Raw genomic sequence first — 14370 nt, forward strand, 5'->3', positions numbered from 1 at the left:
TGGGCGCAGGCCTCAGCCTTCTCCCCTGAGCCTGAGGAGAGTTGTAGACCCGCCTGGTGCAAAGAAGAGTTGGTCCTTCTCCTATCACCCCACTTGAAAGAAATCCACTTTGTTCTGGAGGAGTATGAACCTCTCAAATAGCAGATGAAGGAGAGCAGCCCCTCTGTTCACCTCGGAATCTCCAAGATGATAGTAGTGTGATAATGTTGTCATGGCAACCATTCATCCCTGTTAAGCCTGGGGAGATGGAGATGGGGGGAAAGGGACAAAGATGTCCTTCTGTCCTGCTGGTGAGTTGCCCACCATTCTGGAGGATAAGCCTATTGGCAGAAGGGACAGGAGGGACCAGGATTCTCTGGTGACCAGGAGATCCATGATGATAATATGGAGTCGCCATTTATTAGGTGAAACTTTTACATGGGTTATTTCATTCAGTCTTCACTACCATCTCATCAGATGGGAGCTGTTACTATTATCCCCATTTTGTAGAGGAGGAGGGGTTAAGCAAATAGCCAAAGGTCATACAGCTAGCAGGTGGAAGAGGCAAAACTCACATCTGGGGCTGTGAAGTCATAACAAGTCCAGGGACTCTTCCTGGCATTGTCTTCAGAGACCTCGGTTTTCCCTGTGTAAAGGGCTCAGGGTGGCAAATGGAAGGAGGCATGCCATAACCCAAGACCTCAGCGGTCACGGGTGACCCTACTGCCATCTTCATTCATCGACTGCTTGCTCAGTGCCAGGCACTGTGGTGCCTTCCCACCACCTGTGAGGCAGCGCCTGTTGGTATCATTCCCATGTTGCCCAAGGACACCCTTCTCCAGCGAGGCAAGGAGGTTTGCCTCAGTCCCCACTGCCAGGAAGTGGCAGAGCTGGGCTTAAGCCAGAGCACGCTCTCAGCCGCACAGTGGGTGTGGAGTCTCCAAGCTGATGGGAAGGAAGCCAGAAAAGTGGAGTCCTGGAGGGAGCGCCGCTCTCAGCCATTGGCTTCCAAGATGTGGGGCTGCTAATTGTCCGGGCAGGCAGGTCTGCAGCTGCAGCTTCGCAGTTCAGCAGCCCTCGAAGCTGCGGCTTTGCTAACAGGCGGAGGGAACCAGCCACACCCAACTGCTTGGGCCAGCTGGCCCTGGACCTCCTTCGGAGTCCCTCCTGCCCCCCGGGCCAGTGTGATCAGGTGCAGCTGTGACATTCCTCCCTGCTGCCTAGTTCCGATGGCAGACTCTGTGCAGGCTCGGTGGGGTGCGGGGGCCCCAGCTCAGGGCCCCTGTGGGCAGGATGTGGATTTTCCCTGGGACCACAGCTTGTCCCTGGAGCTGCCAGGGCGGGTCTTGCGGATGGTGAGCAGTGTTGGGTCAGATTTCTATTCCTCGGGGCTTTCCACGTTGCCACAAAAGACCCCCCTCCCAGCCTGGCTCTTGATTTACACAGGCTTGCTCTAGCCATCCTTTGGTACAGTTTGAGCAGATTGGATTTCCTTCTCTTCAAACCTATCATTTCTTCCCTCTTTTTTACTGTCCCTTTTGTGAACACTGATTTGCTCTGGTTTATCCTTCAGGACTCAGCCTTCCATTGAGATGCCCTTGTAGTTCTTTCTTTTTAGCTGAAGGTTGTTTTTTATTTTATTTTATTTTATTTTATTTTATTTTATTTTATTTTATTTTTATTTTTATTTTTTTTAATTAAAAAAATTTTTTTTAACGTTTATTTATTTTGAGACAGAGAGAGACAGAGCATGAACAGGGGAGGGTCAGAGAGAGGGAGACACAGAATCTGAAACAGGCTCCAGGCTCTGAGCTGTCAGCACAGAGCCCGATGCGGGGCTCGAACTCACGGACCGCGAGATCATGACCTGAGCTGAGTCGGCCGCTTAACTGACTGAGCCATCCAGGCGCCCCTGTTTTTTTTTTTTTTAAGTATTGATTTATTTATTTTTAAGTAGGCTCCATGCCCAACAAAGGGCTCAAACTCACGACCCTGAGATCAAGAGTCGCGTACTCTACCGACTGAGCCAGCCAGGCACCCCTTGGCCGAAGGTTTTAAGTCCATGTACTAATTCTCCAGTTGGAGAGCATGTCTATGCATGAAAAAGCTGATGCCCCAGCAGGGAACACCTATGGTGACCATACTGTATTGTCTCAAGTCCAGGACATGTCATTGTTCCATGTATCACTAAGAAAGAAAACCTGAGGAACAAAGAGAAGGAAAGTAACTGGGAGTGAGAGGCGGAGAAATCACACTGGGAAGCCTGTTATCAGGGCCACAGTGTTTGTTCAACTCAGTTAGTTGCCTGATTTACTTTGAAAATAGTGTGAACAAATTAAAAACAAATTCTTTTATGTGCTGTGTACATTCTCTTTGGGTTTTGTTTTGATCAATATTCTGACACAGAGGACAGATGCCACTCTAGACAATTTGAATAAAAAGGATTTATTACACCAGGTCAGATGGCTTAGAGGTTATTAAGACGGCTGAATGAAACTCTGTAGGATGAGAGTCCAGAAGACATTCTCCAGTCAAAAAAAAAAAAAAAAAAAAGCTGCCAATTGAAGTGTGTTATTGATTGTAAGATGCACACTAAGTTCAGAGATTTTATTTTATTTTATCTTGTCGCAGAAAGAAAATTTTATTTGCAGCAAAGAAGGAGCTCATGGGGAATGGCTTCTAAAGCTGTGCCTCCCAACTTCAGAGGTTTTAAACTGCAAAAAAAAAAAAGTACATTTAGAATCATTAAGACACAGAACACAGAGATGTTTACAAGTACAATATATAGGGATGTTTGTGCTAACATGTTACTAGAATAGTCAACGACGATTCTGAACCTGCCCTGTGTTGTTGGGTTGAGGGTATCAACAAGGTGGCAAAATCCAAGGACAGCCCTTGCCTGGCAGAGGATCTCAGGGACATTTTCTAGAATCCTAGCTTGTTTTTGCGGGTAGGAGCTGGTTCCGTCTGGCCCCAGGAATCACCGGGTGAATGCCCGGAAAATGTACTGCACCCCGATATGCTGAATGTAAATCTCAGCAGTGTCTGCTTTATGTAGCTCCTGGTGCCATATCCTCCTGTATGGTGGGGAAGACCCAGACGGGGAGACGGGGCTGCTGGGACAGTGCAAAGCAGACCCTCATCAGCATTCCTGATGGCCCGACTCCAAGCTCAGCACCCTTCACTCCCCTCCCTCTGCTCGTTCCTTTCCTAGGACACCGCCTGTCACTGCTGTTCAAAGTGTCAGTGTGTGGGTTCTGCATGTTCAGAGCTCAATCTGGGAGATAACCTGAGTCTCCGTCCATCTCTTGTAGCATGAGTTCAGGATTTTGCCTTTGATGGCTGGACCCTTTAATCTGACAAATGTTGATAAGCACCTCCTCCTAGATGTCAGGAATGAAGGAGCTTCCTCAGTTTTCCCGGCGAGAGTGGTTCTTCGTGGAGCCACATTCAGGAAGCCGGGACTGCGGGGTGCTGTTCCGCACTGAAGTGGTGTCTCATTCCTGCAGGGCCTGTGGGAGCAGTGTCAGCTTCTGAAGAGTGCCTCGGTGTTTGCCCGCTGCCACCCCCTGGTGGACCCCGAGCCTTTTGTGGCCCTGTGTGAAAAGACTCTGTGCACGTGTGCCCAGGGGCTGCGGTGCCCATGCGTGGCCCTCTTGGAGTATGCCCGGGCCTGTGCCCAGCAGGGGATGGTCTTGTATGGCTGGACCGACCACACTGCATGCCGTAAGTCAGCGCCCACCCTCCCAGCTGGGCATGAGTGGTGTCTGTCCTGTGGTGTCACTAGGGAAGCCCTGGGACAGTGTCACGATCCTGGGCCTTTGCCACACCCCAACCGGCCAGTGCTGCAGGGCCTCCAGTGCCTGGGCCACCTGGTCACAGAGGGCTGGCCCGCAGGTGGAGTCCCCTCCCTTGAAAGCTGCAGCTGGGAAGACCTTCCCATGCCTCTGTTCTGTGCCATGCCTCCCCCCTCCCCCCCCCCCCCCCCCCCGACTCCCTCGGGAAATCTGTTGCCTGGACTTGAGAAACATCCTCCTTCCCTCATGGGACCCTCAGCCATCCTGATCCCAATTCACATCTTCACTGCCTGTCTGTCTGAATTGACGAGGAACAGGGCGTTGTCCCAACTATCCACGGGGTGATCTTGGAGAGCCTGGCAGGCTGTCATTACATCCTTCTCTTGTATTAACCCAGCCTTCCTTCCTCTGGCCACAGTGCTTATCTGTCCCTCCCCCCCCCCCCCCCCTCACTTGGTGACGCCCGGGGTTTGGATCTCCCAGTCTCACTGGGTCCCTCGCCATTGTCATTGTCACCATTCCCACATTATCGTAACTGAGTAGGAGCTTCTCTGGTTACCTTGTAAGAAGCTTCCTCTCTCTGCGGACTTTCCCTAGATCAAAAGCCATGCAGATGGACAGTCTGCGATAATCATACAGGTCATCCCAGCTGATAGAGACAGAGTGGGGAGCTGGATATTTACACCACACACATGTTTCTCAGTGTGTGTTTTTTCAGTTTATAAATTAGAGCTTTTATCTTTGCTGTGGAGGTGTGAGAAGGGGGTAATTAGCAGCTGGTTTCTCCTCTGTGAGGTGGAGCGGCTGAGTTTTTAGTTTTTTGAAGATAGGGTAGGGGGAGATGCCTGACATATCTTGGAGGAGAAGGGGTTGGGGACAATCGTTTGGTGTTGTGAAGCCCAGAAAAGAGCGTTGGTGTGTTCCAGTTCTTCAGCTGCTCTGAGCCTCAGTTAGCCACGAGGTCGAGAGACTAAAGAGAGCCAGGCCCTGCCCAGGAGGAGCTGGGTCCAGCGGAAGGGGACAGATGCTTAGGCGATAAGTCTCTGAAGGCAGTCTTGCAGCACAGTGGAAGATAAATGTGGAGTGAATGTCACCCACGTGGGGAAAGTGGGCATGAATGGCGTGCACCCCGTGCTGGGTGGGGCCTTTGATTGGGGCCAAGTTCATGAGGAAAGTGGGGCCCTTAGAGGAGGGGTGTGATGGAGGACACATTTACCTCTTGTTTGGCCCCAGGAGGACATTTATTTTCAGCTTAGAGGAGTTTGGTATTACTTTGAGAGGGTTTTAGGTGAAAGGGACCAAAAAAATCCCAAGCTCTTCATGGAAAACAGATGACCGAGGGGAAGGGGTGGTGGTCCCAGGTGACCCTGTTGAGTCTTGGCCAGGCCTTACAAGATGGAAGATGTTCCTTCAGGGGAGGGTGGTTGGCAGGATGGTCTTGGAGGGCATGTTGGCCATTTGGGTGCCATTGGGGTGAAGAAGGCCCCTGGGGCCCTGAAGACAGAGGGGAGCAGCAAAAGAACATGAAGGCTCTGAGTACATATGAGGCTCTCTCTGGGAGGGAGCTGCTCTGGGGAGACCCCTGGCTTTTCCATTTCAGGACCGGCATGTCCTGCTGGCATGGAGTATAAGGAGTGCGTGTCCCCTTGCGCCAGAACTTGCCAGAGCCTGCACGTCAAAGAAGTGTGTCAGGAGCAATGCGTGGACGGCTGCAGCTGCCCTGGTAATAAACTCATTTTATTCACAAATCCGAGACCTTGCCAGTGCCCTGGGCTTGGGGAAGCCAGATGAAGGCTACTTGTGTGTTTGCTCCCTATTGCTAAAATCAGAAGCCTTTTATTTATTTTTAAAAAGTCTTTGTACCGAGTGATCAGGATTGAGCTGGTGTTTATTTGTAATTGATGTTTTCCTGTTGTACTGTATCCATGAAAGCGCGTGTGTCTAGGAAACAGAAGGATGGTCTGGGCTCCAACAGTGACTTTGTTTGGGGAGCATGTGACCCAATCTGAGCTGCGGTTTTGTTTTCTCAGTGAAGTGTCAGGGAAGCGGTCTGAGTGAACGATCTTTTAAAATGTCTCCTGGGTTTGCCACGTGAGCTCAACTGAAAGAGAGCTTTGCACTAGAAAGTTTTTCTCGGGAGAGACTGAGCTTTGGTGAAAAACCCCGTTTAATTACAGAGAGTGAGGCCTGTGTGTTTGGACTCTCCTGACTTGCCCACTTGGAAGACCTTGAACAAAATTCTCGCCTCCTTTCTTCACCTGTGGAACGGAGATTAATAATGCCCTCTCTTTCATTGCATTAATGTGAAAGGTCACCATCACACAACAAGTTTTTGGAGCTTCTGGGGAGAAGCCCTCAGCCTAGACTCCTGACCCCCTCACTGGTAGACCTTGAGCAAAGCCCTTTCCCCCATTTCTTCAGCAGTAGAGAGGAGATTCATAATCCCCCTCTCCCAGGTTGCACAAACGTGGGAGAGCAACAGTGCAGGACAGGTTCTTTGAGCTTCCTGGAAGAAGCACTTGGCTGTGATCATTCGTGGGGATTCTGTAGTTGGGAGATGAGCAATGATGATAAGTTGAGTCTTTGCCTCAATGCCCTTGAACACAGAGGGACAGCTCCTGGATGAAGGCCGCTGCGTGGAAAGCGCTGAGTGTTCGTGTGTGCACGCCGGGAAGCGGTACCCTCCGGGAGCCTCCCTCTCGCAGGACTGCAACACCTGGTAGCTGGGGCTGTGCGCTGTGGGCTGGGGTGGGGGAGGGGGTGCACTGGGTAGTGGCAGGTGCGACAGGACCTGGTTGGGCAGAGGGAGGAGAGGCAGAGATGAGGTGGTTTGGGAGGGTGGAGAAGTTGTTGACGAGGAGTAAGGATGATGTTATGGATGGGCCTAGAGGAGGGGGTCAGGGAGGGAAGGACGCTTTAAGTGCAAACATCATCTCTAGCTTTCCCCCCAAACTATGCTTTAGTTAATGGCTCTCTCTGAAGAAGGACTGTATTACAGTCACCACGCCACAGGCAGTTTTCTCCTTGAATACATAACCCTTTGTTCCACATCCAGGCCTGTTTCCTTTGCTGTCATTTCCTTGCTTGGCTGTCTCCCAGGAGTCCCCATGGGCTGCCTGGTGTGGTCCTGGGTTATCATTTTCAGCAGCCCCCCTGTTCTCTCTTCCCCTAGCTGTGTGGGGGTAGGGAGCAGTTGGGGGAGTAGGAATTTTCTGGGTGGCTGGTGGATTTTCAGGGACATTGGGTCCCCTAGGTTTTCTTCTTCCATCTCTCCATCAGGGCTTCTTCCCCTTGGCATGATCTCCAAGTTTCCTCTGTGGCCACAGCCCTGTGCTGTTCACCTTTAACCTCATAAAGATCCCCCCTCATGCCAGCTCCTTTCTCTTCCCAGATCCCTTCCTTTTGGGGGCTGTGTGATGAGCTCTTGATCTGTTCATGTATCCTTGTGTTTGCACAACTACCCATGACCTGTGCTGCTCTCCCCAACAGCATTTGCCGAAATAGCCTGTGGGTCTGCAGCAATGAAGAATGCCCAGGTAGGTGACCTTTTGCTCATCCCCTCCCTCCTCTGAATGGAGAGGTATGTCATCCTTGCCAGACAGGGAGGGCCACATCTCAAGGCAGGGAGGAGGTGGCCTCTGCACCACAGCTGTGGCCCCCTGACTACAGCTGTGGTTTCTGATACCAGCTGTGCTAACCCACTCATGGGCCAGCAGAAGGACATCTTGTGTAGCTGAAAGGGCAGAATGCACCTGGTCTAAGGTTTTATTGTTGTTTTCTGGTCACCCGTTTGCTCAAAGGATTATGGTTGAATGAGCCATAAGGACTGTGAGGTCACAGTTGACTAAACAAAGATGATGCAAATTCTTTGGAAATTCAGAGGAAGAAGGGCCCAGTAATTCTTTAAGCTCAGAGTGAGAAGTTTCTGGAATGCCTGACAGGAAGATCTTAGAATGGCCCAGGAGCTAGGAAAATCAGATCACCAAATGATTTCTTCTACTCCATCCCCTCCCTGGAAAATCTCCTTACAGGAAAAGTTGCTGTATAATCTCTGCCCTTTACTTGGTCTTCTGTTTGGCCCTAACTCTATTCTATTTGCTGCAACTTTGCCCATTAGAAGCTCCCTTCTGCCTCACTCCTCCCCTCCCCAATAACACTGGCTCTTCACTTGATAATTTTCCCTTTTGTGCTCACTCACGTGGTGTTTGCTATGTGTTAGGCTCTGTGCTAGGCGCTTTACATGTGAGTCTGTGAGGCAGGTAGGTGCAGTTTATTCTAGGTTTACAAAAGAAGAAGCAGAGCCAGAGAGGTTATATAACTTGCTCAGTGTCACACAGCCGCTAAGAGACAATGACAGGACTCATACTCCAACTATCTGATTTCTACGTTTCTCCTTCCCTTTACTCCCCTTCCTGGTCATCAATCTATTCCTTTGCAGGAAGGTCTTTCCATCCTTCATGAGCTCTGGAGAGACCCCACATTTGGTTAAAGACCAGCTCAGCCTCAGATCGTATGCTGGATACTACTTTTTGGGTTCCCATGGTTTGTACAGTGGAATAAAAAACTGAAGACAAATAGCCAGATAACAGGCTCCCCTCTCTTAGGCCCCAAGAGGCCACATTGGCTTTGGTGGGCTACCAGGGGCTTGAGCTTGGATACTAGGATCATATTTGGGGCCTATGGCTTTAGGGTCATTTAGGAACTTACTCAATGTCCACTATACTGGAAATATTCTGAAACTAGATGGAAAGTGGGCACTAGGGCTAGGTCAACTACTCTGGCTCACGGATGGCCAACCAGCCAGTTTATCCCCTGTGCAATTTAAAATAAAAAAATTTTTTTTTGATGTTTGTTTATTTTTTAGAGAGAGAGGAGACAGAGCGCTAGCAGGGGAGGGGCAGGGAGAGAGGGAGACACAGAATCTGAACCAGGCTCCAGGCTCTGAGATGTCAGCACAGAACCTGATGTGGGGCTCAAGCTCACAAGCTGCGAGATCATGACCCGAGCTGAAGTTGGATGCTCAACCGACTAAGCCACCCAGCCACCCCTCTTCTGTGCAATTTTTAAAGGAAGCATGAAAGACAAAAGATTGTTCTTGCCACTGATATCAGTGCTCCAATTTAACATTATCACACCCTGTGAAAGACCTAAGGAATCCTTTGAAAGATAAAAGGTTGCTGCAAATGACTTGTGAAAAAACTTTTAATATCTAAATCATAAGCATTCACTGTATAAGATCTGTGAGCCACAATGGATGGAATTAGGAATTTACTTAACTGTGCTTTGTCAGATTGACTACCAGATTAAGAATTCTTTAAAAAAATTTTTTTTAATGTTTATTCATTTTTGAGAGACAGAAAGAACAGAGCTTGAGTGGGGGAAGGGCAGAGAGAGAGGGAGGGAGAATCCAAAGCAGGCTCTAGGCTCTGAGCTGTCAGCACAGAGCCTGACGTGGGGCTTGAACTCACTAACTGCGAGATCATGACCTGAGCTGAAGTCGGACACTCAATCACCTGAGCCACCCAGGTGCCCCTAGATTAAGAATTATTAATTACCACTTTCTATAGGGAGCATCTTCCACCCACCCATCCACTCATCCAATCAACCATCCATTCATCCCTCCATCCCTCCATCTACCCACCTACCCGTCCATCCATTCATCCATCCATGCATGCAAACATCATCCATATATCCATCTAACCAACAATTCATCCATCCATCTGTCCATCTACCATCTGTCTGTCCATTCATCCATCCAACCATCCATTCATTCATCCATCCATCCATCCATCCACCCATCCACCATCCATACATCTATCCATCTATCTACCCATCCAACAATGATTGGAACACTCACTGTGCACATGATGGAATGCTTGGTCTGGAACAGACAATACAATTCCCTGGTCTTCAATTCAAAATTTAGAAGCTAGCTTTGCTGAGGATGAAAGAAATTTTCTTGATGCTTTAATGGGAAGATAACCAGTTCCAACTCTGGAGTCTACTGGGTAGTTTGATATTTTGCCAACACAATCACTAAGCTTTCGTTCTGTATATTCAAAACCTCAGCTCTGACCCTCTTTTTCTAGTACTGGAGTTTAGTTGGTCATCTCCCACTCCATTTTTACCTATAGCACATAGGCATATTTCTATTCCTTGCCATGATTCAGCTGGCAGTGGGCCTGTCTTATGCCCTCAGTGTGACGATTGCTGGTAGAGCTTCTGATGGAAAGGTTCTGGAAGGGGTTATACTTGGCTTTGCTAGTATAGCTAAGAGTAGGCTGTGGCTTTTCCACAGTCCCTGGAAGAGCTGACATTGTAAGCCTTAGAAATAGAGAGCTGGGTTTTGATTCTGTGAGATAAGATGAGAGTGTACTAGTTGTTTATTATTGTGTAACAAATTACCCCAACTTAGCAAACAACAAACATTTATTATCTTAGAGTTTCCATATGTCAAGTATCTGGGTGTGGCTGAGTCTGGCCCAAGGTTTCTCAAGAAACTGTAGTCAAGTTGTTCACTTGGGCTATGGTCTTATCTGAAGGCTCTATAGGGACTGAGGAGGACACGTTGAAGCTTAGTCATGTGATGGTTGGCAGGCCTCAGCCTCCCACTATGTGGACCTCTCCTTGGGGATGCCCCATGACATGACAGCTGGCTTCCTCTAGGGTGAGTGATGTCAGAGAGAGTGAAGGAGAGCAGTCAAGGCAGAAGCCATGGTCTTTTAAAACCCTGATCTCCGAAGTGACATCCTTCACTTCTGCTGTATTATATTTACTAGAAACAAGTCAACATGTCTAGTCTACACTCAAGGTGAGGGGATCACACAAACACATGAATATAGGAGGTGGGACCATGGCAGGGGGAGATTCTTAGCGGCTACCTGGCACAGCACATATGTATGGGGAGTGGGAGGGAGAAGAAGTTGCCCAGGAGAGCATCAGTCTATATAGAGAGGGGCTGGAACTTCTGTTAAATGCTCCTTAGGCCTTCACTGCTCATTGCATCCCTCTGTTCTGTTAAGAGTTAGGGCAGCTCCAGGCATAACTGTGGTTTCCCCCATAGTCTGCAGACTTCCCTTTCTGTAACCTCAAGCTTCCCTTCCCATCCTCTGCAAAACACACTTCCCAGAGAAGTTCTGCTAATTTGGCTCCCATTGAACCATAAATGTTTGGTTAGGATCAGTGAGGAAGGAGTATGCCTATTAATAGTGACTATTCCTCAAACACATAAAGCTCTGGTTAGAATTTCAGACTCCTGATAGAAGAGTGTGGAAGGTTCTTTCTTGCAGCTGGGAAGGTGGGAGTGGAGGGCTTCTCATTTGCCCATCCTGTGTGCATGGACGGGTAGCATTGCAGGGGGCCAAGGGAATGGGCTGTGCACTCAGTCAGCCTGGCTGGGATTCCAGTCCCACCACTTACTAGCTGGGTGACTTCTAGCAAACTGTCTGATCACTTGTAGCCTCAGTTTCCTCATCAGCATCCTAACACAGGGATGATAACAGCAGCTTCATCTCATGGAAGCTGTTGCTTGAGCTTCCAACAAGCACAATAAGCACTCAATAAATGTTAGCCATTTTCATCCTCGCAGTCATAACTGCCTCATTAAGCGGAGTCAGAGAAGGACTGAGACACAGGCACACATGCAGAGGTGTCTGGCCCGGGAAAGGGTGGTGGGAGGCAGGGTGTGGCTGGGGCCGGCGGGGCAGGAGGGCAAGACAGAGCCTGGGCCTACCTTGAGCTTGGCCGTGAGACAGGGGAGGGCCTTGACGTAACTTGTTACTCATTTGGTTCTGGATAATTTCTGATGCATTCTAACACAGCCCTGTAAGTCAACCTTAGGATTCAAGCTGTCTGTTCTGAAGCTTTCAGGAAGGAAGACAGACTTCCTCATTGGCTAACAGAGAGTGATCAGGGGCAATGCCTGTCCAGGGAGAGCAAACTTTCCTAGGTGCCTGGGCTTGCCTGGGAGATCTGAATGCCTGAGTTCATGCCAAGTCTCCTGGGGCCTGCCCCAGCCAATACTGGGGTTTCTGGAGTCACGCCGGGCCACTCTCAGGACAGGCCAGTGCACCCCCTTTAGAAACCGGGGCTCCCTTCCACTCAGTCTCCATATCCAGACTCAGTCGTACCTATGGCCCTTGGCATGGTCCCATGTGTGCCCAGGATCAGAATGATATCAGGCTTAGCTCTCACAAAATTAGACTTATGAGAAACTGCAGGAGTGAAGCCATGAGGAGGTGTTGGGTGGTGTGAGTGCTTTGAGCTCTGGAGGCAGACAGAATGCTCATGCTCAAATCCCCATCTGACCACCTTGGGGCTGTGGGCGAGTTTCTCTCTGTGCTTTAGTTTCCTCATCTGTGAACTGGGGATAATGAGGACTGCCTCCTGGGAGCAGTAAATGAGATGGTACCTACGGAGAACTTAGAAATGCATCTTGTGCGTTTGGAGATTATGTTATTGTGACTTAGAGGCAGGCTATGGTGAAAACTTAACGTTAGGGGAAGTCTGTGTTCCTTTGCTAAAGGCCTGTGGGCTGGCGTTTCTGTCGGGTGCGTGGAAAAGCATGGAAGCAGATGGGCTGAGCAGAGAAGCCCCTTAGAGGGCTCACTTCCTCCAAACAAAAGGGTTTATTTTAGAAGAGGTAATGTGTTTCCATCAGATGAGAGATATCTTTTCCTTTTTTTTTTTTTTTTTTTTTTTTTTTTTTTTTTTTTTTTAAATCAGGGAGGATCTTTACTCATGTAGTGGGTCTGCTTTAATTCCTGGCTGTTCAGGGGCGCGGGGGTGGCTCAGTCAGTTAAGCGTCCGACTTTGACTCAGGTCATGATCTCATAGTTCGTGGGTTCAAGCCCCATGTCAGGCTCTGTGCTGGCAGCTCAGAGTCTGCAGCCTGCTTCGGATTCTGTGTCTTCCTCTCTGTCTGTTCCTCCCCCGCTCACACTCTGTCTCTCTCTCTCTCTCTCAAAAATAAATAAAGCTTAAAAAGAAAATTCCTGGCTGTTCTACTTTTGGTACTATGTTAAGAATCACCTGTTCTTCATCCATTCACCAAACTTTTATTGCCCACCTGGCCTGTCTGGTGGTGGGCTAGCTCTTTGCTGGGAGCTGCCTTTTGCTGGCTGACCAGCTGACTGGGCATGTCCTGGCTGTCCTGCTCTGGGCAGAATGGGTGAGCATTGCACCCCGTGGCCCATTGTTGTGGCTAATGTCCCAGCCCCCAGGGCTGAGTGCTACCTGGCACTCATCCGTGTTCCCAGCTTACCTGCCTTGCAGCTCCATCCCTCAGTTGTACCGAGGCAATGAGCTGAATGTAATATTTAGGCTTTGGATTCCTGAGAAACTTCAGAACACAGACCAGCGGGGGGCAGAGCAGGAAATCAGATCGGAGGATTAGATTCTAGCTCTGAAAGTTTTGCTTTTGAATGTTTGTACATTCTCTCGTTGACCCCTCTTTTCCTTCGCCTTGTCAGAGATAACGCAAGTCCAGTTTCATATTTAGATAAGAGCGCTCCTGAGAAAACAGAGAAAGGTCAGGGGAAGAATTCCCACCCATTTTATTGCCACAGGGTCAAGACATTTGACACAAAGTGCCATATCACTCTGCAGAATGGTGGGTTCTGAGAAATAGCCATTTGAGAAAGGCTTTCCTGTGACACCAGTGGATTTGGAATTTCATACATCAGCTGGGATAACCCTTGCCCCTACCTTATTGCCTGTTCTGTTCTGCCTTCCACGAACAGTGACCCTCACTCTTGCCCTTCTTTGGGGTCAGTGCAGTGGGAGGACATGATCTGTTCCTACTAACAACACTTCTGACACCAAATTTGTGTGCTTTTCCCCCAAGCCAACCCATTCTTTGACTTTCTGGATACCAACTGAGTGTCCTGCAATTCAGTTCTGACACAAAGACTTGAAATCAGTGCAGACCCAACAGATTAAGGGCTCAGTGCCACCAGACTGTCCCACTTCAGATGCTAATCACAAGTACTGGGTTCTCATGGTACCCGCTTCTGTTTGACTTGGCTACAAGTTGGGGGCTCCCACAATGCCTTCTTCAGGTTCAGTAATTTCCTAGAATGGTTCACAAAACTCTGACACTTTACTTACTATTACTATTTATTATAAAGGCTATTATAAAGGGTACAGATCAACAGCCAGATGAAGAGGTGCATAGGGCAAAGTCCGGAAGGATCCTGAGCATAGGAACTTCTGTCCCCATGGAATTGGGGTGTGCCACCCTCTTGCACGTGGAGACATTCACCAACCCAGAAACTTTCCAAACCCTGTTGTCTAGGGATTTTAATAGAAGTTTTATTATGCAGGCATGGTCAGTTATTAATCCCCAGCCTCTCTCCCATCTCTGGAGGTTGGAGGGTGGGGGCCGAAAATTCCAGCTCTTTGATCATGCCTGGGTCTTTCTGGTGACTAGCCCCCATCTGGAATCTATCTAGGAGCCCACCAAGAGTGGTTTCATTAGAACAAAAGATGCTGCTGTCACCTAGGATATTCCAAGTGCTTTAGGAGCTCTGGGTCAGGAATCAGGGAGAAAGAACAAACACATATTTCTTGTTATTGGGTGGTGATGCTGATAATG

General features: G+C 49.1%; 1 protein-coding gene across 1 annotated transcript in view; it reads left to right on the forward strand.

Annotated features, from left to right (window-relative positions):
- Window positions 1-14370, forward strand: part of VWF (von Willebrand factor) — a 136933-nt gene that overhangs the window by 32558 nt on the left and 90005 nt on the right. The window contains exons 7-10 of the mRNA XM_058743945.1: window positions 3489-3705; window positions 5377-5499; window positions 6384-6495; window positions 7266-7312. Coding sequence (XP_058599928.1) covers window positions 3489-3705; window positions 5377-5499; window positions 6384-6495; window positions 7266-7312 — 499 coding nt within the window. The remainder of the gene's footprint in view (window positions 1-3488; window positions 3706-5376; window positions 5500-6383; window positions 6496-7265; window positions 7313-14370) is intronic.

The sequence above is a fragment of the Neofelis nebulosa genome, chromosome 8 (assembly GCF_028018385.1).
Source record: "Neofelis nebulosa isolate mNeoNeb1 chromosome 8, mNeoNeb1.pri, whole genome shotgun sequence".
Classification (NCBI taxonomy): Eukaryota; Metazoa; Chordata; class Mammalia; order Carnivora; family Felidae; genus Neofelis; species Neofelis nebulosa.